At 37.8% G+C, this 24,104-nt stretch overlaps 1 protein-coding gene across 1 annotated transcript in view; it reads right to left on the bottom strand.

Moving 5' to 3' along the window:
• C4H8orf34 (chromosome 4 C8orf34 homolog) overlaps positions 1–24,104 on the bottom strand; it is a 158,911-nt gene that overhangs the window by 24,517 nt on the left and 110,290 nt on the right. The window contains exon 9 of the mRNA XM_074146679.1: positions 3,250–3,335. Coding sequence (XP_074002780.1) covers positions 3,250–3,335 — 86 coding nt within the window. The remainder of the gene's footprint in view (positions 1–3,249; positions 3,336–24,104) is intronic.

Genomic DNA, 24,104 nt, shown 5'->3' on the forward strand with positions numbered 1-24,104 from the left:
CCCTAGTAAGTTACTGTATTTTAAGATTTCCTCTACAAGAACGCACTGACTGCAAAGATCTTATTTGCAATAATGTCTTCCTGCCTTATATCACGGCTGTCACTCAAAGGGTAAGGTCCTTTTCAGCAAAAGAAACTGAAACAAGTGATACAAGGTCCTGTGGTACTTATAGGCAACTGGGATTAAATGAATGATTACCCTTTAGTGGTATTATTTCTTAATATACAAATTTTTTTAAAAAAAGCACAGTAGTAGATGACCTCTACAATCCCCCCAACCTGAAAAACAGACTGGGGGTTGACAGATGCAGATATTTTACTGCATCGATCCTGTTGCAGCATCTCTTCTGAAGCATCCACTGTTCTCCCCATTTATCTGTACAGAACAAGAGCAAGGCTTAATGGAGGACTGATCCAAGAGACTGACCTGACAGGCTTGGCATCTACAGGGGAAATTTGCTGTGTGGTCACAGAAGCTGCTTCTTTTAATCAAAATCAAGAACCTGGCTATTAAATTCTTCCCTTAGTTCTTTCCTGTGAAGTGGTCCAATGGGAAAGAGAAACAGTTTTGAGGGGTAGAGTTTAAGACAGTAAAAAGAAACTGCAGCGTTAAAGCATGTTGTGTTCTCCAATCTTGAGACCTCGTTCCCATCTCTCATTTTTATTACTTAGATCAAACACAACTCTGTCCAATTCAACAGGATTATACTAGAGGGAAATCAGCGTTGTGGTTAATTAGAATCAGATCCAGATAGCCAGTGGTCAGTGCAGTGCCTGGTGCTGCAGATGATCTTTTTACATAAGCTATTACTTTGACTTTATTAGGTGGAATTGCTTTAGTAAGGCTTATTTATAAGGGCTGTTAGATCAAATGTGCTGCCAATTACTTCTCAACCTAGTTCATCCGAAATCCACAAGAGAGATGCTCCAGATCTAACAACTTAAACAGTTTCCCACTAACCCAGAAACAGATCATTATCTAAAGAAAGCTACCCTCAACTTTGCTGTGCATCAGCACCTTGCTTGTGTTTTCTTGAACAAATGGCTTGCATCAGCACTTCCCAACGCACAGTTTTCTCTCAGTAAGGTCATCGGTACTGATGAGTAAGAGCAGCAAATAAATTCAAATAAACCTGGTAAGAGAAGCCTGTTAGTCACTTTTTCATGATATAACACATTCTCAAGAGGACATAACTAAAAATTCAGTGCAACATGATGCTTTGGTTACTTAGGGGTTTCTAACAACATTTTTAGGAGTCTCTTTTATCATCTTCCTCTCATGTATAATATTCATTGGAAATAAATATCAAACAGAAAACAAGTAATGTTCTGCATTTATAGGAAAGATTGATAGAATGGGCATTTGCCTGAGTTCTGTGCCTTTTTCTAGTCTGTGCCTACTTGTAAAATCCAGCTGAGCTTTTTTCAAACCAAAATGTATTACTAGCCAAGATCTTAGGAAGAAAAAAAAATATTTTGAAAGGCTGAACATTTCTGAGAGCGCCTCTTGACAGAAATTTGGCAGTACCTCACTGTTGACCTCAGTCCTTTTGCCCTAGGGGTTGTGCTATTTTCTAGCTATATGACTAACAGGTTCATTTGTATTTGCAGACACAAGATAGATGTGTTTATACCAACATGAATGTCATTGCCCCACCTACTTAACCTATATTTTTATGGGAGGTGGTTCTTTAGGGAATGCTCTCTCCGTCTTCTCTATATCCATACTGACTACAGAATCTCCAGAAGCATGTAAAGTGGTCCAACCAAATTGTTTCAGTAAATGTAAAACTTTTTCCTACATGTATGTCTTACCAAAGACTCTACTTGTTTCTGCTGCAATAATCTCATGCTCGCATATCCCTTTACCCATCCCAAACAAGCCACCACCACCTCCCTTCCTAGGGATGACTCTCACAACAGAAGAATTTTGCCTTCTTTTCACATGGCTTGACTGCAGTCACCAGTCTGGGTCTCTCCTGCTGACAATCTTCATCAAGCTTGTAAGAATATCTCAAAATAGATGCCGAGTCCCCTATCAATTTTTTTTTTTATAAAGTGATCAATGGCAGGTGAAAGGAAAAACAAATGGCATGATTGCATGAAGCCGTGCATTCTCACAAAACCGGTTTGAAAAAATTTATCTTTAAAGACATACTTGTTACCAATGCTGACGTACATTGGTTTACAAACGAGGCAAGAGAAATGAGTCAAAGCTCAGGTTGCCATCATACTTAATAGCACACCTAATAGCACTGAATAGCAGACAATTAGTAGGATAATTAAAATCAAAAGTTAGGTCTGATTTGTTTTGCATTAATTAATCAACACAGCTAACTTGTCTTCAGCAGCCACAGACTGAACTGCAAATCAAATCTTCCAACTCATAGACTCAGCTGTTTCAGCCCAACAGTAAAGGAACGGATTGAAAGATTTATCTCTGCAGATTCTCTGTCCAAACCTCTATTCCCTTCTGTCTCCATTCCATTGACAGCTAAGATAAAGTTAACCTTCATCAACTTAATCTTTCATAGGAAAGCAGGGCATTCTCTGGCAAGATATTCCCTTAGGAAGTGCCTTTTTCATTGGTTTTCAGGTGTTTTTCTGTTCAAAAATCTGAGCAGAAATTGAAGAAAGGCTGAGTGTCCTGACTGCAGATTAGCGCAATGTATGATTATGTTTGTATGAGGAGAAAAAAAAATGTTCTTCAGAGCTATTGTATAAACTCCTTTTTATTGTGTTTTGATTCTAGTCAGCAGTGCTTGGAGAGACCAGAGAAGTATTTCTGATACTTAATTTAAAAACAGGGGAGAAATTCTGTAACTTTTTATTTTTACTGTATATTATTTGCATCCTGTGGATGCATTTGTTATTAAATTAAATATTTCAAAGACCATTCTCTGACATAGAGACCAACTGGCAATGAACAGCCAATGTTTAAGCTATTAAGCTATTTTACATCCAAAATAGTGTGCTAACATATAAACTGTCTACTAAGAATGAATTCTGGCCCAAGGCAGCTCCCAAAGTATGCCTAGGAATTATTCTGGAGTGCTAACTGGCCATGACAAAAATATCACGTTACGGGTTCTTCTACGGGATTTGACATCTAAACAGTTGAGTTCAAATGCCCAGGAACACCCTCCAGAAGTGTTTAATCTTCTTTTGCAGACATAACCCCAACTCTTAAATTCAAGATGTTGGTGTTTGTGGGGTTTTTTTATGAGCAGCAAATATTTATACAACTTACCATCAGAGTCTGGCACGGCTGGCTCAGATGTTTGAGATACCATGGAGACATCTTCTGGCCTTTCTGCCAAATTATCTCCTTGCAATCTAAATTGTGGAAAAATGGAATGAAAACATTTGCAATCGTATTCCACAGATAAGACATAGAAGGCTGTTATCTCTGACTACACACCCTACTTACAACATTGTCCTAATGAAAAGGGTAGTTTTGCTGAAAAGCCAACATCAAGTTTCAATCATATCATCCCAGACTGTCTAGTAACCAAAACAGCAAGGTCAGAGGAACAGATACTCCCCTGCAGCCCATGATGAGGAGCACACACCAGAGCTGATGTCCACATGGAGGACCCATACCAGAGCAGGGGGATATGTCCTGGAGAGACTGAGGCCCGTGGAGAATCCACAACAGAGTGGATTTTTTTCCTGAAGGACTGAATCCCATGGGCAAAGCCCACGCCATAAGAGATGAAAAGTGTAAGGACGAAGGAGGGGCACCTGGGGCTGTTTAGCCTGGAGGGGACTGAGAGGGTACCTCATCAATGTTTATAAAGATCTAAAAGGCAGGTGACAAGAAGATGGGGTCAGGATCTTCTCAGTGGTGCCTGGTGACAGGACAAGGGGTGATGGACACAAGCTGAAACACAGGAAGTTCCATCTGACCACGAGGAGGAACTTCTTTCCTATGAGGGTGGCAGAGACCTGGAAGAGGCTGCCCAGAGAGGTGGTGGAGTCTCCTTCTCTGGAGACATTCAAAACCTGCCTGGACACGTTCCTGTGCAACCTGCTCTGGGTGACCCTGCTCTGGCAGGGGGTTAGACTGGATGATCTCCAGAGGTCCCTTCCAACTCCAACCATTCTGTGATTCTGCGATGGGCAGAGAGGAGCCGTTATGGAGTGACCCCAACCCCCCATTCCCCGCTCAGACAGCAGGGAGAGAAGCCTGTTGTGAAGGAGCCAAGTTGGGCCTGGGAAAGGTGGGAGGAACAGTGTGGGTTTCATGTTTGTCTTTTTGTTTCTCATTACCTAAATCTATTTCAATTGGCAATAAATTACAACTAATTTTCCACAAGTCAAGTCTGTTTTACCCACAACAGTAACTGGTAAGGAATCTCCCTGTCCTTATCTCGACGCACAAGCTTTTTCACCCTATTTTCTCCCCTCGTCCTGCTGGGGAGAGAGCAAGCGGCCGGGCCAGGGGAAAGCCCTTAGCCAAGGTTAACCCACCACAGGGAAATACATGCAAGAATGTTTCCTCCTTTGTTACATTTTAAAAGAAAAATACAGTAATTACAGCAGACTTCGTCTTCAGGCTTTCCCCCTGCCTCAGCTGACCCCAGTGCCTTGACAGAGATTTACAAAAATAGTCCTTGTATCTGTTCTTTTAAATGAGCATCCCAGGAGTCCCACCATCCCTCTTCAGGCTCTTATGAATCCCGAGTACAGATTCTGCTCAGAAGAAACAGTTTGTAGCTCTTAACACAATATAACTGCCATTTACATAAAGGTTATCTTCCTTTGAATTTATTCAGACGTGAAAAGAGTAAGAAAAATGCAATTCAATTTTTCAAAGCCCAGGAATCATAAAAATGCATTGAAGTAAAACCTTGGGGAAAAAATAACTTATCTCTTAAAAAAAAAGTTCCTTTCCCTCTGTACTCTCACTCTCTGCAGTTGCTTTACACTAAAGTTTGAATTAACCTTTGAGACCAAGCAGAACCCCCATATCCACCCTATCTGAATTTCACATTTTATGACTCTCACAGTTATCTAACATATTTAAATCTTAAGTTACCTATTTGTTTGTACCTTCTCAAAACCATTCCCTACACACACACGATTACTTGATCTCCTCTTTTTTTTGCCCCTGGGATGGTTTATTTATGATGGAAAGCTCAATGTAAATTCATAACAACTCTCACCTGAGGAGGCAGTTCCACAGAACACAAAACTCCTCGAGGCAACAAAAGTGTAAAACCCAGAAGCTGTAAACCTAATTTTGGAAATGATTTCTATGAATAGCTTATAGCTCTGTGCCTGGTTTGTAATGCTCTGGTTACTAATTCTTTAAATGCCTACCTTGTCAAACAGGCTTTTCTAAAGGTGACAGTCAAACAGAAGCAAATAACTTTGGACCATTATCAAAAGATATTCAAATAGGGAGAAAAGAAATTGCAAATGAAATAACCATGTGAAATGCAAGATCTCAAAAATCACATAATTTTCCTTTGCATTAAAATTGACCTATCCTCCTTCATCACATACATACACGTTTACTGCAAGCACATATTCAAGCTTATAAGGATATGCATGGAATCCCAGGAACCAGAAGCAATATACTCTTCTCTGCAGCCATGTTGCTATTTTATTTGTGTTTAATTAAAAGGAAAACTACTCCAACTTTCTCTGCTTATACTGCAGTCATAAAAAAACCAATATATCTAGAAGTAGGAGCTGCTTCTTTTATCCCATCAGAATTGTCAAGATTTTATAATACATTCCCATTCTGAGCTTTCATAAACCCAAACCAGACATGAAAAACCGAAATTATTCTCATCTTACTCTACAAATTACATATATTTAAGTAGCCCATTGCCTCTTGAAAAACATGCAAAAAAAAAATAAAATCTTTTCAATCTATCTGGTCAAAAAAAACATTTCATATAATTTCCCTCCGTAGGAGGAAATGGCTGGGTGAACTGAGTGGGTGGACGGGTGAATAAGATGTTTGACATATCTGAACCACATTTTCACATCCAATTTTCAACTTATTTATGTATTTCTTAGATGTGGATTCATATCGGAATAGATTCTCATGTGACTCGAGCAACAAAAAAGTCACAAACACTATTATTGCACGCCAAAAGAATTGTTACTTGGAGTATTCTGATTTCTTCTTCAATAGTAATACTATTCATGACGCCTCCACATTAAAATGAAAACACTTAAAAATTCTTAAGCAATAGACTAGAAAGAAGCATAAATCCAGAAGAGCTTCTGAATGCTTCAGAAGCTCATTATACAACCAGATATGTATTTTCTAATCTGTCCTTGTTTATGCTACATTCTTCCCTGGTTTATTCTTGCTGAATGTCTTCCAAGAAAAGCGTGTTGTACCACGCTGGAAGCATCAGTAACACTGGAAGGCCTAAGCTATGAGACCCGCTTAGCTGGTCCCTGGTAATACAAAAGCATTTTCATCTCTTTTTCTTGCAGACTAATGTACACAAAAGTGTAAACTCCAAGGTAGACTTGATTCTTTATTGCCAGATACCAGATAGAAATTCCTCCAGCACACAAACTGAAAATGATGACCAAAATGTGTTGGAACTTTTCATCTACTGCTTTGTAAAAGGTGATTATTAAAAGAGCGATGTATATGAGAGTCATATCCTTGTTTGTAAAGCGATCTAAAAAGAGTTGAGTTTTTCCAAACTGGAGGCTAGCTTTTTGGTTTGCTGTTATTTTCAATGTATACTCTAAAAAAAAAAAAAAAAAAAAAAAACAACCCAAAAAACAAGTTACCTAAAAAATACTCTTACTAATACTTTATGGACTATATCAGTTATTAACCGAAACATTATTTCAGCTATTGATTGTTTTAATGGGAGTCTAAATGTGATATCTGATAACCAACTTTTTTTTTTTTTCTATATACATTCTGTCTATAATGTGATCTCTTGCTTAGAGGCCATTGTTACATTCAACCAGCTGCATGTGGAAGCTTCCAGAGCTACAAAGACAAACAGCCTCCAGGCAAATATTTCAATTTCCTTTGACCCAAAATTGCATTCTGTAGGACTTGTTCCAAGAAAACTGCCAAGGACTTCAGGACCACAGACATTCTAAGTAAGTTTGCTCTCCACAACTTCCTGAAAGGGGGTTGTAGAGAGGTGGGGGTCGGTCTCTTCTCCCATGTCACAGGCGACAGGACAAGAGGAAATGGCCTCAAGTTGCACCACAGGAGGTTCAGATTGGATATTAGGAACAATTTTTACACTGAAAGGATTACTAAGCATTGGAACAGGCTGCCCAGGGAAGTGGTGGAGGCACCATCCCTGAAGATGTTCAAAAGACGGGTCAACATAGTGCTTAGTGACATGGTTTAGTGATGGTTTTTTTTATCAGAGTTAGGTTGATGGTTGGACTAGATGATCTGAAAGGTCCCTTCCAACTTAGACGATTCTACGATTCTAAGTTCTACAGGATGGGTGCAGCAGCATTATACCAGGTCTATCATAACAAACAAGCTGATGGGTGTGTGAAACAGTTGTACTGCCAGTATGATTTAGAAAATATGATACTACAAGAGTATGCAAAAAGAGGAAAAAATTATTTCATCTACATTCCTTGAATGAGTCACAGCATAATAAAATCCTACATTGCCTCATCAGAGGAAGGAAACAGTAAACAGGAAAAATAGAGTCAAGATTGAAATGATAGATTACTTTCATCCACTGCTTTGAAAAGATCTTTTCACACTCCTGAACAATCTATAAGCACACACAGTATTATCTTAGAAATGACAGTGACTAAAGTCAGCAAAACGAAAACATGTTGGTTCCTTCAGGATTGAGATTAGGAAAACATTTCCTCTTGACTTGATATCTGAAAAAGCAATGTTTTCTACAAATGTAGAAGATCTATCAATTTATCAAAGATTTTATATTGTTTCCATGTAAGATGCCTTTATCTACTATGTTTATTATTCTGTTAAAGATGGTGCAGTATTTGAAGTAGGAGTAACCTACCTAAAAAAACCCAAACTTTCTTTTTTTGTCTAAAAGTTCAACCATTTTAAGTTTTCGCTAGAAAAATGCAAAATTACTATAGCATGCACAAATGTGTTATGAAACAACCATTGCAGTTTTCATTCAGTAACGCGTTTATCTAAATAGATTACTCTTGGGTTTAAAATCATGCCCATGTTACGTGCATTGCTGAACTCGAGCACTTGGGGTATTTTTCTTTCTTAAAACATAAGATTGTTGGAGAACAGGACACGTCATCAAGGTGAGGATATTACAGTTGGATATTTCAATAGAAGTCACCTATTTTACCAGATGAAAAATCACTAAGATGAAATTATTATTTGAATCCCAGTTGCTAACCTGAAATGAAAATGAGGTTAACTCCGTGATTTACGTTGCGTAACCTCTCACCAATGAAGCTGTGGGAAATAACCTCCATAAAACCCCATTCTGACTAATATGACAAGCTCTGTTTGACTGTCTTCGATATTTCACTGGCAGTTTTGAGTGCCCCATAACATCTCAGAACACATTGTTCCATGGTATCACAATTACCAACAGTCTTAATGAAACACTTGTAAATCCCTATGACTACAGAGGTGGAAAACAACTCACTGACATTGATTTCATCCCACAGGCAGTGCAAGAAGCAATACCCTAGAGAAGTATCAGATACTAGTTCCTACTCTAGTTCCATTTGTTGCAAAAAAAAAAAAAAAAAAAAAAAAAAAAAAAGGTGAAACAAAGCAGACTAATGGACATAAATGTTTCAACTTATTTCCATTTTCAAGATGACAGAATGTTCCAGGGGAATTTTCCCGGGGTTAAACATGCAGCATGTAAGTATCTGTAACAAGAATTTAGTGACAGGGACACTGTACACCGTGCAGGTGGGCTAAGGATTCAGCACAGATCAGCGTTTCCTGCCTGGTAGATGAGCTCCGTCGAGTGGCTGTTTGGTGGAGTCCAGCTGGAAGAGATCATCAAGCTCTAGAGAGTCTCAAGCTTCTCTTGTGACTGACCTTTCAGAAAAACCCATTCTAGCACTCCAAGAATTACTCTTGAGCATTTCTGATGGCATAACTTAATGAGGAAATGCCTCATCGACTAAGTTTATTTCCCTTCATAGCAACCTCCTCATCCTCCCACCTTGTTTTCAAAGCCGGAATAACATCCCTGTGGCAATCCAAATCATTACTAGCAGGAGAAAACACTGAGTGCATCTTGATCTTTCGTCTAGCATTACTTAGCAGCTGGAAATTAATTGGCACAGCATGAACAGTCATTCTGCAAGATCAGCTTTGCTTTGAGCTTGAACAGTCACCCAGCATATCCCTTGTTTCTAGATTGTACTGTCTATTTGAATCAGATTATAGAGTCAGATTCTTCCATGTATTTGCATAAAACAAAGAGTATTCTGTTAGTACTAAAGAAGGAATGAATAAGTAGTATGAATGAATACATGCTGTAAGGCTTTTTTTTTTTCAAGTCAACAATGAGTTTTCCATAGCCACAACATATTCGCCATTAGATGACTGAAAAACTAAGAGCATTTCCCTTTTTAGTTTCTGAAATTTACCAGTAAGTCCTTTTGATACTATCACACATGCTACTTAATTATGCCAAAAAATATTACAGTTGCAGCTATCTACATATTTTTATCTCATTACAGGTATGTAGAAGTAGACACAAGAAAGGACCCTTACATAAGGAAGGTCTGTTCTCTGCAATATGCAAATCTCTGAAATGACATCTACTTTTTCAAACACAGTTCACTAGGACGTTCCCTAGCGATCTTTTCTTCTAATCAAAGTGATATTACTGAAGCAGACTGAGTGGGGAAACTTGTCACTACTATCTGAAAACTAGTCCTTCCCAAAATTTCTTTGACAAGAAAATAAATGCTGACAATATCCAAGGTACAGCTGAGTTTATTGCTCTTCTTTATTGTAATCAGCTAGATGGCATGTCATTACACTTCCCCCTCCTTTTTTTGTGACAGAACTAGTGGTCTTGTTTTCCAGCCTCTCCGATACCCATCAATATCCAATCTACATGAGCTATTAAGAGAACAGCTTCTTGACATTATGGCAATTGTTGCTTTAGAAAGATGTCAGATTTATGACCTTTCTTAGATGCTGAAAAGCAAGAGACAAGACAATCCTACAATACAATTCCTTATATGAATCCAAAATCCATCTAACAGCATCCTAAAATGACTTACTGTAATGGGTACCTAATAAAGCATGGGTATAGCGGGGATGGAAGGAGAGAGTAACACTAGAGGAGCTATGATTTCTCCGCTTGTATCACCCCTAAAACAATGCCGTAGCCCTCATATGGCTGCAGAGGTTTTAGACAACAGGACACTGGAATTAAACTGTATCTTGGGGAAAAAAATAACACAGTTGAGGAAGCTGAATTAAAATTATTGGTTTTTTTTTTTTTTTCCTCCACGATTTAAAGTTGGCATGCATTTTCAGATTTGAAATTTGCGGAAACATTTAGGCTTCAGCAAGTGGATTTTTAAGAGGTAAAACAAAGTCCTGCTTTGAGGGCAACTGTGGGTATGTCTATACTTGAGTGTGTGCATGACTGCAAGTAGAGAAGAAGAACAAATTCCCACCTAACAACTCCTGCAGTGCACCAAATGTAGACGTACACTATGATTGTCCGCTATGTCAACACTGTTGTCCTATGATATTCTTAAAATTAGCAATAAAAGAAACTAAAGTAAACTCCATGTTATGGCAGAATATTACAAAAAAAAAAAAAAAGTTCACTGATGAACACCATTCTTGCAATATTAATGGACTAGAAGAAAAAAAATTACTTCCAAGGAATAAATCAGACTCATAAAAATAATTAAAACCTCTTAACCACAAGCATAGGTACTTTTTAACATCATGGCCTAATGAGAAGGAATAAAATATCCTGAAAACAAAGAAATGGAAATGTTTGTGATACCTAATAGTGAGATATATGCTCCTTAGTACTTGTTCTTTGTGTAGACTATTAATTCAAAGTATGCGCTTTATAAATTACTGCTAGTGTGCTAGTGTATAGTAAAGGTAGTGTTTTAGGAAATTTTTGTGTCAAATCAAATACTAAATGGGAGAGGAGATTCACCTTCAGAGGAGGGTGATTGTTCACTCACAAACAGAGGAATTTTGATTATATTTAGATTAATAATATTCTGACATAGTCTACCAGAAATACATCACTTAATTCAAATAACTGAATTCTATTCCTTCAAAAAATGAACCAAAAAAACCCCAAAGAGAATAAAGGTTATAATTTTTGGACAAACTCTCCTTTAATCCCCAAATAAACAGCTACTGGCAAGAGTTAGATAATTACTGTGTACATGGCTGGCCTTCAAATTCTGGTACATGACTATAGGTCTTCTTTTTCTCTTTAAATACACCAAACGAGCTGTATAAATTTGTTCAAACTCTGATTCAGAGGTGAACAACAACAGAAACTTCGAAATTCTACATGAGAAGAAATCCTGAAAACCTGTTATTTCAAGACAATACAGATGCTTCTGCTGGTTCTTTAGTAATAAAGAAAAATTCCTCCGGGGGGCTCCAAGACAGTAAAGGGCACTCCCCGAGGAGGAAGTGGGAAATTACAAGCCTGAGAATTGCAGCTCCGGCCATTCTCTCTGTTCTGCCCTGTGTCAGCTAAATTTTGTTGAATCTGGATAATTTCTGTAAAACGTTTTGGTTTCTGTGAATCATTATTTCCTAAAGAGCACACATTTCCTTGGAAAATTCCTGATCTGCTTTGCTGAAGACTCAGCTCACTTTAGACAAACACGGTGAGGACTAGGGGAAAGTTCAGCAAAGAATCCTTAAGTCTTTCAGCAAAAAGAGCAGTGAAGATGGTTTAGTGTTCACCCAAGATCAGTGTACATTTTCAAGGCTTTTTTTCAAGAAAAGCTCTCAGCTCTGAAAAACAGAGCTAGTGTCATGTTTGTATTAGAATCTCAATCAAGGAGATTTTGGCTTGTTGAATCACTGATCTTGCTGAAATTGTTTCAAAGTGGGTTACCTCTTGAAAAGATCCTAACAAATATTTTGTGATGTACAGTTAGTTTCTTTATGAAGTAGTCATTAATTTGGATCAAAAACTCTAATATACATTTTGTAAGATTAATGAATATCATGAACTTATTAACAAAATAAACTAATTAAAAATAGAACATGATGATGTTTCTTTGGCAACCAAAGGGAATTTCAGCCAGGGATGAGGTAAAGGATAAATTGGACTTCCTTTTTATTCTTTTTTCCTTTCAAATCATCTGCTCCCTTTCTGTAATTTAAAATATTACATCTGCATCTAACATCTCTCTCTGATATCACTGTAATATTGAATTATAATTTCCCTAGAACACATAACTCCAGGGACGTTATAGCAACAGAGATCAGACAACAAAAGTCCTGAAAGCCCCCACATGCTTTTAGGTTATATTGAATGTTTTCTTGCACCTTTCCCTAGCAACCTCAACACCACACCAGTAACAGAACTCCAAGTTCTATAATCGTTTGTCCTGACTTGCCTATATTACGGAGAGTTTATTTCATTCTTTGTTCTCAAACATACTGATCCAAATTCTGATCTCATGTACCTTGACTTACTGTCTCCACAAGTTCTGCACTCCTTTATGCTGGTGTAAAATCCAAAGCTTCTCCAGCACCCAAATATAAAGCCAGGAAATTTTGACCTACTCCATTTGTTCCACAAATGTCTTTTACAAAAATAAAAACGTTAAACCTGTGCCAGCAAAATTCTCAATAGATTCACAGGTACAGAGACAAAAAGATGTCAGTTTTCCAGTACAGACTATGCCAGTCAGTATAATGGTAAAATTATATTAAATAAATATTAATAAACAATACACAGGCAAAAGTACTCTTCTGATAAAACTCTACATCTGTTTTAGCTACTTGCTCTAGCTTCCTAACAAAGATTAAGTTTTAAAAGAAGTTTATACAAATTTCAGATCAATAAACCACAGAAGAAAAATGCCTTAGATCTATGGGGGCAAACAACAGAGGATCATGAATTCAGTGAGTAAAGAGAGTGGCTGGCATCTCCCAGTTCTGAAGCAATAATGGGAAAGCTCTGCAGCACGTCACCTTGTGCTATTAAAAAAAATCAGTGCCATAGCTTCTGTTGTCACCATAGAGTAAAATACAGGAAGCTTCTGCATTGAAGAGAAATGAAGCATGAGCACTATTGGATTATCTTGCAGAACATTATCCAGGAAGGCAGACATTTCCAAAATTAAACTGTAAGACTACTTGAATAAATACAGATATTTAACAAAATTTCTGAATAAAATGTAGAAATATAAACTTAGTGATGTATTCAACATTCTCCCCAGCAGAGATTTATAATTCCTTTAAATCCATTTTAAAGAAGTGGTGCAAAGCTCTCAGACAGGAGTATGTTGTTACTACCATCAATTCTATTTATGTGAGATATACAGCATTTGTGTTCTTTGAGTTTCACCCTCATCCAAGGTACAATTCATCTAAAATAGCTCCATTTTCACTGACACTACTCAGATCACAGTCTGTTTGTTATTTTTGCATTCACTTTCTTAAGGATGCTATTTCTCAGTGCTTGCATACTAAAACACAGCAAGTGTTTTGAAAATTTATAAAACCCATAGTTAAAAATGAATTTTCTCTTTCTGCAAATGGAAAGCATTATTTGCCAGTCACTTTTGGAGATTTTTGTGGAACGTTTCCCTGTCAACAATACGTAATTCACAGCCATAATGTTTTCAGCTGGTAAAACCAGAATATCCACTTGCTGAGCAAAAACTTACACATTGACACAGCCTGCAAAATAATCTTTTTTTCTGTGTGCTCTTTGCCTTTTCAAAATGTCTGAATGCAGGTCTTTGTGCATTTAAATAAGTACACTCTGCAGCTATTTCTGAGGAGAACCAAAAGTGGAAATATATTTCCCAGAGTAAGGAATCCATAAAGAGTCTGAATTATCTAATCCTTTTACAAGATGGGGAATTAAGCCATTCTTACAGCAATCTTTTATCTGCTGCTGGCTTCAAACCATTATCTCACAGGGGAAAAATTACAGTCTTTGTCAGTCTTTTCAGACTTAACACTCTTTCTTCCCCTGTGAACCATTTTTTCTAGGACTTGTGAAAGAGTTGTGTGTGTGTGTGTGTGTGTGTTTGTGTGTCTCTAAGAGCTATATTAAACTGTTATCCAGAGCCTCAAATTATGACCAACGAGCTTCCCCAAGCTGATGATCTCCTGGCTTCCTCCCTATATGGTTTGCATCCAGAAGCAACTGCTATTGCTGATATACATCACGGGGTAGCACCAAACAGAAAGGATCTATAAACACTGCAATAAAGACTTAGCTTGCAAAGCACACATCAAAGGCAGCAAGGGAAAAGAAGGGGGAAAGGCTTGGGAAAGCACTTATCTTTTTAAATTGTTGAGGGGGTTAAATGTGTTTTGTAGTGGAAAAGAGAAAGAGATTTCTTGACAAGATCTCCAAATGAAGGACCTGATGAAATGGACGTTACCCTCTGGTAAATTGAGGGCCAGTACAATAATTTTCAGGACAAGAGAAAGTAATATTAACTCCATTTTCAGATACGCTCCTACTGCTTTCATTACTGGAAATCAAGCCTGGTGCATTCAAAAGAACTAAAAAATCCTCTCGGTCTCCTTAGAATTTCTCAGCAGCATTTTTAAATGTTTACAAGTGTACCAACCTCCTCGTGCCAGTCCATCTTTTTACAACCAGCCTGAGATTAAAAAAAAAAAAATACAGCTACTGTTGAACGATAGTTCTTGGAAAAGATGTTCTAGTGACACATCATTAACTCAAAGCATCTTATACTGTGTTCTTCCTTCATAACTAAAACCAGACACCAATTCCCTGTCAGTAAAGTCACTAGGGCTATCTCCAGATGAACACGGGGCACTAAGTGCCACATTTCCAAACCCAGTCCTACCATGAGAACACTATGTTAGTACGTGTGTATAAGATGCAATCCACATGCAAATTCTACGTACCTAGTGTACACCTCTCAAGTCTAAGTCTATTTTTAGTAACATGCAAACACTTATCTTTCTTCAAACAAGGAGAGCTCTTCCATTTCTCTTATGCCACTTGACATTTATGTCAGAAACAACACGTCTATCCCACATGTGCAGCCTTTAAGGAAATAGAATAGCTGTTAAATCAAACTGAGAGGGAAATGTTGTCTCTGAAAATACTGCATAATGCAAGGACACAGACACATGCTGCTCCTTTTAAAGAGATATATGCTTCATCTGAAAATCTTCTGGTTTCTTCCCAACTTACATAATTTTCGATAATAGACGATGCTTTTATTATCACAGTATTTTGTGGAACTTCTGATAGGTCTGAAATTATGACTTGGAGAAGTTATTCAGTGGGAAATTCTGGTAGAAGAGAGGCAGGACAGAAGTCTGATCCTTCTGGGATTTCTGTCTGAGCACTCGATACACATCTCCTGTCTTATACTGTTCCCTTCCCAAGACATAGTGTAGCTTTTGAAAATAGAGAGACTTTGGTCATTCTTTTAAAAAACACACTCACTGGGAGTTTGCCATAAAACTAATTAAGGTTTGGGATTAAAAATTATCATATCTTGTGCATTTTAGAGGTCAAACTTAGACCCATGAACTCAAAAAGTCATTTGAAATCACACAGATAATATCTATTTTGCATACAGTAAGATGTTCAAAAGAAACACAAGTCGGAAAGAAAAGGCAAACCAGTGTGTTACTCTGACAACTTGGCAAATCAACCTACCAACTCTTGAAAATTAATTTATTTTCCCTGTCTCTGATAACCACTAGGATCAGTAAAAACATTTTCTGAATTATTTTTTTCTTTAGGGTTTCTCTATTTTTTTAAAAAGAATAAGTAAAATACCAAAGTGGTACACCACTCCGGAAAAGGAAAGATAAAGTGGTTTATTTTAACGATATTTAACATTTAAACAACCAAGGGAAGACAATGAAGACACTATTGTGGTTATCTATGCATCAGAGCTGGACAAATTAATCACTGCCCAGATTCAACTCAAGCAAAATGGAAACTTTTTTGACTAATTTTTTTTTACCACAACTTTTTCTTTTGTTGTAATTCTTTTTGGTTTTCTGCCTTATCAGAAGTGTTGAGTAACAAAAGGAAAAATATGGTTTTTCCCAAAAAATTTCCAAAGCGAAAGGAGATTTTTAAAAGTTATAAAGCACTACTATATAGAATTTCCTTTACTTATTTGCCACTCTCAAAAGCAAAAAGATGCAAATAAAAGACTTTGCTTAGGACAAAGTCTTTGAAGCAAAACAAACACGGGTAATATTCAGCTCTTTGAAACAAGAGGTTCAATAAAACTAAGGTAACAAAAAAGAAAATAAAGTAAAAAAAGAATGAAAAATAGTGACACAAATCATCTGTGCTTTCTCCTCTGCAAGAATATTCACTTAGAAAAAGTACACAGGCAGAAAACTAATATAAAATGCAAGACAGGAAAGAAAAAAAATATGTATATATATATATAATATATATATAATCAAAAGTTTTGGTGACATTTGAAGACATAAACTCCCTAACATTCTGTGCATGAACTCCAATCAGAGAATTTATCCCCAAAAATTATTTCTGTACCAATGCCTTTGGTTTGGAAACATTTTTTTTTTTCCCCTTGGGACTTTGAAGTCATTTGTTGCCAAATTTCAGGAATATTAACAAACCAGAAGTTTCTGCCAGAAACTGAGTCACTAAAGCTGGCCTTACCACTCCTGGGCACACGTACAAAAACTATTCTTTATGCAAATACATGTACCAAACCGCACATATACCTGTATCCATTCCCTGGGATTACATCACAGCGTCCAGAGCCAAACCAGGGATTATATGGAAGATTTGAAAGGTTATTCTTTCTGACATATCCATATATTATTGTTTAATTAGAAATATAAATTGTATGACATGATATCGTCTTCTTTCCTACCTTTCTGCCACATGATTAGACAGAAATTAGCTGTTTCCTTTGAACGATTACATGTTTCAAAGGTATTTGCACACTGAAGAAGAGTAAAAACTTTTCTAAAACCCAAAATACAAATCCTAGGGGGTTCTTTGTTACATTTCTGTGTAAAAGGCTGCACTCTAGACAAATCAAAGCCCATTTAAATATAGAAAAGGACAAACTTGCCTAAAATTACATTACCTAAAAAAACCCGAACTTAGTGGGGAACATAACTTGCATCTGAAGCTTTTATTATCTGGATGCTCTGTACGTTCTGCTCTGACAGAACACTCACTATGCATTTATTTACAAAGACCTTTGGGAAGTAGCAAAGACAGCTCAGAAAAAGAGGAATCAAAACTATGGGTCAGATCTAAAGAGGAAATGTAACGTTAGGTTTTCCAAATAGATACATCGTGTTATATCATGATTTTGATAGCAGAAATTAGAGTTTATTCTCCTCAAATCCCAATTTCTAGTCATATGTGTTCCAGAGTCCACCATTTTTAGGTTACTTCCCAAAAAAACATTCTATGAGGAAGGAAGTTAAAGTCTATAAAAAAAAATAAGGATTTAAAGACATCCTTTGAAGTCACATACACAGTGCTTTACTCCTAACACCATCAGGAATAGATAATTTTATACCATCGGTGATCAGGTTCTCGTCTATCTAATTCCATCACCCCTTGGTTTATATGAACACTGCAGTAAAATGATTATAGTTCATGTAAACATATCTGAACCACCTATAAATATCTGATCTGCCTTTAAATTAGCATCTGCAGGTGCTATCACTGAATAGTTTTGACAATTCATGTAGCAGCTAAGGAATTTTTGCACAAGCAGAAATCTCCCTGCCAGATTTCAGTATCAGCATAGCCTTTTATCCTCTCGCCCAGGCACCAGGTGCTGTTACATATGCTCAGAATAAGGGGAAAATAGTCCATGGAGTTTTAGTGTCTTTTAGTCCTGCATGCATTTCCAAGGTACTACTCCCTTTAGAGTGACTCACGCCAAAATGGCTCAGCCTGTGAAAGAAGACTTCACATGCCGACTTGAAGAGCAGGCCGGTGAAAACAGAGCAGAAGCATCTACAGTGATGGCTTGGTCTAATTTGTCAGAACATAAACCTAGACCGCCTGTTAAAAAACACACCAGAAGCAAACTGCATCCTCCCTTCTTCCAGATTCTATGGCATCTATATGGGATGTCACAAGTTGCCCTTCTTCTTCACAATGCCTCATCAGACTCTGTCCCAATGTTGCATGGTGTAGCACCCATCCATTCCCTGACACCCTCCTGTCTCTGGCTATGAAGTTAGCCAGAAGAGTGCAGCCAGCAGGTCCTGCCCCTCTACTCTGCTCTGGGGAGGCCCCATCTGGAGCCCTGTGTCCAGTTCTGGGCCCCCAGTTCAAGAAGGACAGGGAACTGCTGGAGAGGGTACAGCAGAGGGCTACAAAGATGATTAGGGGCCTGGACCACCTCTCTGATGAGGAAAGGCTGAGGGACTTGGGTCTCTTTAGTCTGGAGAAGAGAAGGCTGAGGGGGAATCTGATCAAATGTACTTAAAGGGTGGATGTCAGGAGGATGGGGTCAGTCTCTTTTCAGTGGTGCCCAGTGACAGGACAAGAGGAAAGGGGCACAAACCAGAACATAAGAAGTTCCACCTAAACATGAGGAGGAACTTCTTTCCTGTGAGGGTGGCAGAGCCCTGGAAGAGGCTGCCCAGAGAGGTGGTGGAGTCTCCATCTCTGGAGACATTCAAACCCCACCTGGACATATTCCTGTGCAACCTGCTCTGGGTGGACCTGCTTTGGCAGGGGGGTTGGACTAGTTGATCTCCAGAGGTCCCTTCCAACCCCAACCATTCTGTGATTCTGTGATTACATGCCTGGACAAGATAGGAGAACCCATCCCATTTCAGAAGACGTCAGCCATCCCAGTGGTTTCTGTGCAAGGAACACAATGACTGTGAGAGCCATAAACAATAAGGAAGGGACCTAGTGCACAGCTGAAGTTGAGGAAGGTCAGTAGACTTCCTTCCTTCACTTGAGGAAGTCTTCCAAGTGCACATCAGATTTAACTGCTTTTTAAATGTAGTATTTTGTCAGTATTTCCTGTCTTCTTCACAGGGGTAATTGATTTCATTCATTTTCCTCTCTGTTGTCTGAAGTTTCAGGGGTTGTCTGTGGACATACATGTAACATGGCATATGCATACAGTAACATGGCTTAAGAGCAGTTTTTTCTCTAGTTACAGTCATAAGCCTTTCTGATTTTGACAGTTAAATGAGATACACTTGTCAACCTTCAGACACTGACACTACTTTCTGCACAGCTCATTATCAAATTTTCCACCAAATGCTTCTTAATGACCTCAAGTCTCATTAGCATTGTTATAGCTTTGTGATACTCAGATAAAGCATCTCCACACAAACTTTTACTCTGTAAGAATCTAAAATAGTTGAAGCTAGATTAACACCAGAGAATGCCCCAACCAAACACTTAATTCTTGTTCTTTTCTAGAGGGATATATCATGGCCTATTCAGACAACAGTTCTATTCTTTCCATCGTTATTCTGCAATTTAGGACAAACTATAGCTGGTTCCTTCAATTATCTTGTGTCCTGCCCCACACATTCATGGTCCTCATGGTTCTGTGTCATGATCTGCCTTAAGTCCAGTGGTGTATTTCAGAGAATTTACACGGGATTCTTAAATATCACATAGTACTACATAGTTTATATGATGATGTCCCAACTATGCGTGGAAGTGGTGGAGACCACACTGTAGGAAACCAAACTTACTAAAATATTGCAAAAAACCAGATCGTTAAAGAAAAGTTAACTGGCCTTGGTAAATAAGCAAGATAACTTGAAGATTGTTTAGAGGACAAGACATCGTAAAGGAATCAAGAGACAGAGATGATGAGCTGGGCACAATGAAGATCATACAAGGCAAAGCAAACTGACATGAGAATTTTTGAATATTTTTTTCCAAACTAAGTTTCCAGAGTGCATCTGAAATGGCAGCATGCACAGAGCATCTAATTTATTCTGCATCAGCAGCTCAAGCACACAAGTTACTACACTTGGACTGCACCCCACATCCCAATGGTGACAGTTAGAAAAGCCACATTAATTTTTTAAATGTACAGATGCACGTTATTTGTTTATACGTATACATTTGATTCCTCTAATATGTCAAAAGGCTTTAGGACATTGTGCTTTTGCTGTACTTAATCTTAAAATATTAACAAAAATATTGCGTCTCAAACCTACATTTGTATGCGACTAGTGCTCCTTCCCAACATTCTTGCTCAGAAGCCTTCAAGCTTGTGGCACAGTATGTTTTCTATAATCCCATTTCTTTTTTAATCACATGCAACCCCTTTTTTGTATTCTATTGATGTTAAGAAGAATGAATGCAGCCCTTGCGCTATTAAAAACAAAAAGCTTCTTACTTCCAGGAATGCATTGGCAAGACTCCACAAGAACAAGATTTAACTTTTGAGCATGGCAGTGGGCATACAAGGCTAATGGGTGGTCCTTACAAAAAAAAAAAAAAGTAAAAAAAAAAAAAGAAAACCCCCTAAAATTCATTCAATAGTACATGAACATTCAATAGTACATGAATATTATCTTATACCTTACGCCTGATTAAATTCTTGCAAAACGCTCAAAGTGCAAGTCACAATACATGAGAAAATATGGAAGTGTTTGGCTTTTACAAATTGTCATTTAGATCTTTATTTAACCCATATGAGTTTTGCTTATGTGCGAGAGTGTCTTATGATTCATCGGCCAAACCTGAAATTCATTTGTTTTGCCTGTATGTGAGAAAGGATTCACAAAATCTTGTTATAGAATGAGTCAGTCTGTTCTCTAAGTCACTCAGACTAGTTCTGCCCTGAGATGAAGGATTTTTTATTATAATAGTTTTGCTTAAGTGATCTACATTCAGATCAGCGGCAATAAAAGTGTCTTTGCTAATTTTCTGGATAAAATAGCAAAAAGCAAACCTTCCAAACACGGGGGTTTTTTGTAGCCTTTTTTTCTGTATCTATAAACCTTGTTTTGTTCCACCTTGTGAATGATGTCACCCCTTTATTTAGATGACTTAATATGCTGCTTAACTTGCACTGTAGTCCAAGAGCAGCTATGGGAATAACATTGTTCTGTAGCTACTTTCCCATTTGAAAAACCTCTTAAAGCTGTTATCCATCTGCATTTCGCTCATCGCGTGTGAAACATCTATACAGAAAACAGTAAGCTCTCTGTTTCTTACAGCTATATCCCAGTCTACAAACTAATTTATACTCTAGGAGAATTAACCCCTCCTTTTATTTCTCTTTCTCTCTTTTTTTTTTTTTTCTTCTTTTTAGATTTCTCGTTTGGTTTGCTTTGGGGGATTTTTTTTGGTTTTTATAAAATATAAGCTGTAAAAACCAACTTGGTGTGATAGCTTGAAAGAATCCCCCATCTCTACCTCCTAAATATCAGGGTGGAAAACTTTACCTTTTATTAAAATTACTGACCTGGCTTGTGATAACTCCATCTACCTCTGATTTGAAGATGATTGGTGAAATTACCAGCATTGAAGGTTAGATACCAGTTTCTAAAAAAAAAATTAAAAGTTTGGGGGGTTTGTTCTAGTTCAAATTATATCCACTCTCAGTTTCATTTCTTATGATTCATGAAAAAACTCTTACTTTTGTCTGAGAGACTTAAGGCAAGGGAGAATGTTTTGCAAAACGCAGCACCTCAACAGCATTGCAGGTTTGGCCCACAATATAAACTGGATTTAATTTGCCTTGTAAAAAGTAGATTTTTATCTCTAACTATAGTCACTCCCAGCTCCAGAAGCCACAGAAAAGGCATGCTGCTGCACTGTATCCTGCTGCAGGTGCTCTCAGTGGGCATAGAGAATTAAACCAGCACTCCCCTCAGGCCAAAGTAACCTACACATAGACATAGACCTGTTCTCTCCAATTCTCAAATAATGGGGGAGCTCTAATGATCTAGGGCAGTAAAATCCAACCCTAGTAGCTGGAAGGTCTCAAACTTGCACATGGTTTTAATGAAGTAGTATTAAGACTATTTGTCCTTTCCAAGTGAGACCCAAAAAATTAAGCCAAATTAAGTCAAAGCTAGTACTGAGGAACTCCTTCAGTTGTTTAAATAAATCCCTCTCAGAAGAGCCCCAACACATCCAAGAAAGTGAGGAACCTTCTGGAGCAGGTATCATAAAAGGCAAATTGACTGGAGAGTAATCGGAGTAGAACATTTTTTTTTTTAAATATAGCAAGGTGAAAAAACTAGATTATGCAAATGCAAGAGTAAAATTAAACTTTTTTTCTAAGCCAAGAAGCACGTTTCCTAACATTTGGAACTCCGCCATTCAAATTTCAAGTAAAAAGTCATATTCCTCCTACAGACAGCCAAAATACCTTTAGCAAACTTGATTTGATAATCTGATTTGACAAGTCCTATTACCTACAGAACACTGACTGCCATTAATAGGTCCAGTCATTTCAAGTCTCTTTATATAACCAAAAAAAGGCTAAAATCAAGAGGAAAGACACCTGTTTAATTGTAACCAAAAGAATGCATAACAACAGCTTATACTGACTTCTTTTTCAATTGTATTCAAATGTGCCTACAATCAAATCCCATAGTATTTATATACAAGCATTAGAGTACACAAGGCTACTTAGAGAAGACAATATGAAAAGTAAAAATATCATTTCTGAAACAAATAAATATACTAATAGGTTCTGTATTATGACCTTAGAATAAATGCTAGGTTTTGTCATAACAGTGGAGATAAATGCCAACGCTGAAAAACTTTCACAGAGGTGCCCCAAATATGCAGGCTGTGACTTTATAGCATCGTATTCTCAATGAGTAACAGCAAATTTAATTTCTCTTGGAACTAAATAGGAAAAAATCTTCATGTCCTTGAAGCCACTTGCTTCACGCAACTATCTCCACCCACTACTTTAGCTGCTGCGAGAAGGTACTGGACCAATCCGCTGTGGAGGTATCAAAACAGAGAGCTTATTGCACTAATAGCTCTGTCTCGAAGTAAGAGAAGAAAAAGGTGTCCTCAGACTCAGTAAGAAGGAAGGAAGGAACGCTCCAGAAGAATAGACTGACCTCATCATCTTGAAAAATAAATGTTAGTTTCCTCACAACTGAATACAACAGCAATACCCAGTTCTCTCTTTTGACTTCCCTTGCTGCTGATGGGATGGTATATTTTTTTTAATTCCTCCAAAGTTTAAAGAAACTGCTAAACTGCAATGAGAGTGAAAAGAGCCACAGTCAAGTAGGTATCATCCAGTTCCACACCGACTTCATTAAACAGGGTAGGGAATGAAATGAAGGTGTATTAGGTAAAATACAGCACCATTTTGCATTTTCTGGTAACTGAAGTGACAAAAGTGGATTTTATGAGATCTTTCGCTCACAACTCCTCATATTTTAGACTGCAGAGCCATATAGTCCAGCCAGCTGAAAGACAATAGCGACAGCCAAGGTTGCTAGGTTTGGCTCAAGATCTGAGCCGTTTGTTCCCTGGTGTGCAGGACTGAGAGAATATATAGTGTCTTGGCACCTGCTGTTAGCGGTTACTCTAGGGAATTTAAAATTTAATTAACCTTCATAGTAATCCATACAAGATTTTATGTAAGTGCAAAAAGACCACAGAGGAAACTTAACATTTCTATTTTCCTTATCTTTCTACTTGTTTACCCGCGGACAACCGATGCCAGTTGAAAAAAAGATGACACACTTTCACGTAGCTAGTTGTTTGGAAACATTTTACAACGTAAGCAAGTCGTTTCTAGCGAATGGGGAAGAATCCCCTGCCTAGGCATGTTTGCTCTTTTCTTCGAGCGTAAGGACACAACTGCTGACAGCAAAGCGCTCTAGAATTACATCCAGTCACTGCTGCTCCGATGGTGCCAGGGGCTGAAGCCCCCTGAGGCTCCACACCCCTGCTGAAGGGATGCTATCGCATGGGTGATTTCACTATGCCCATAGTTATG

The sequence above is a fragment of the Numenius arquata genome, chromosome 4, assembly GCF_964106895.1.
Source record: "Numenius arquata chromosome 4, bNumArq3.hap1.1, whole genome shotgun sequence".
In the NCBI taxonomy this organism is placed as follows: domain Eukaryota; kingdom Metazoa; phylum Chordata; class Aves; order Charadriiformes; family Scolopacidae; genus Numenius; species Numenius arquata.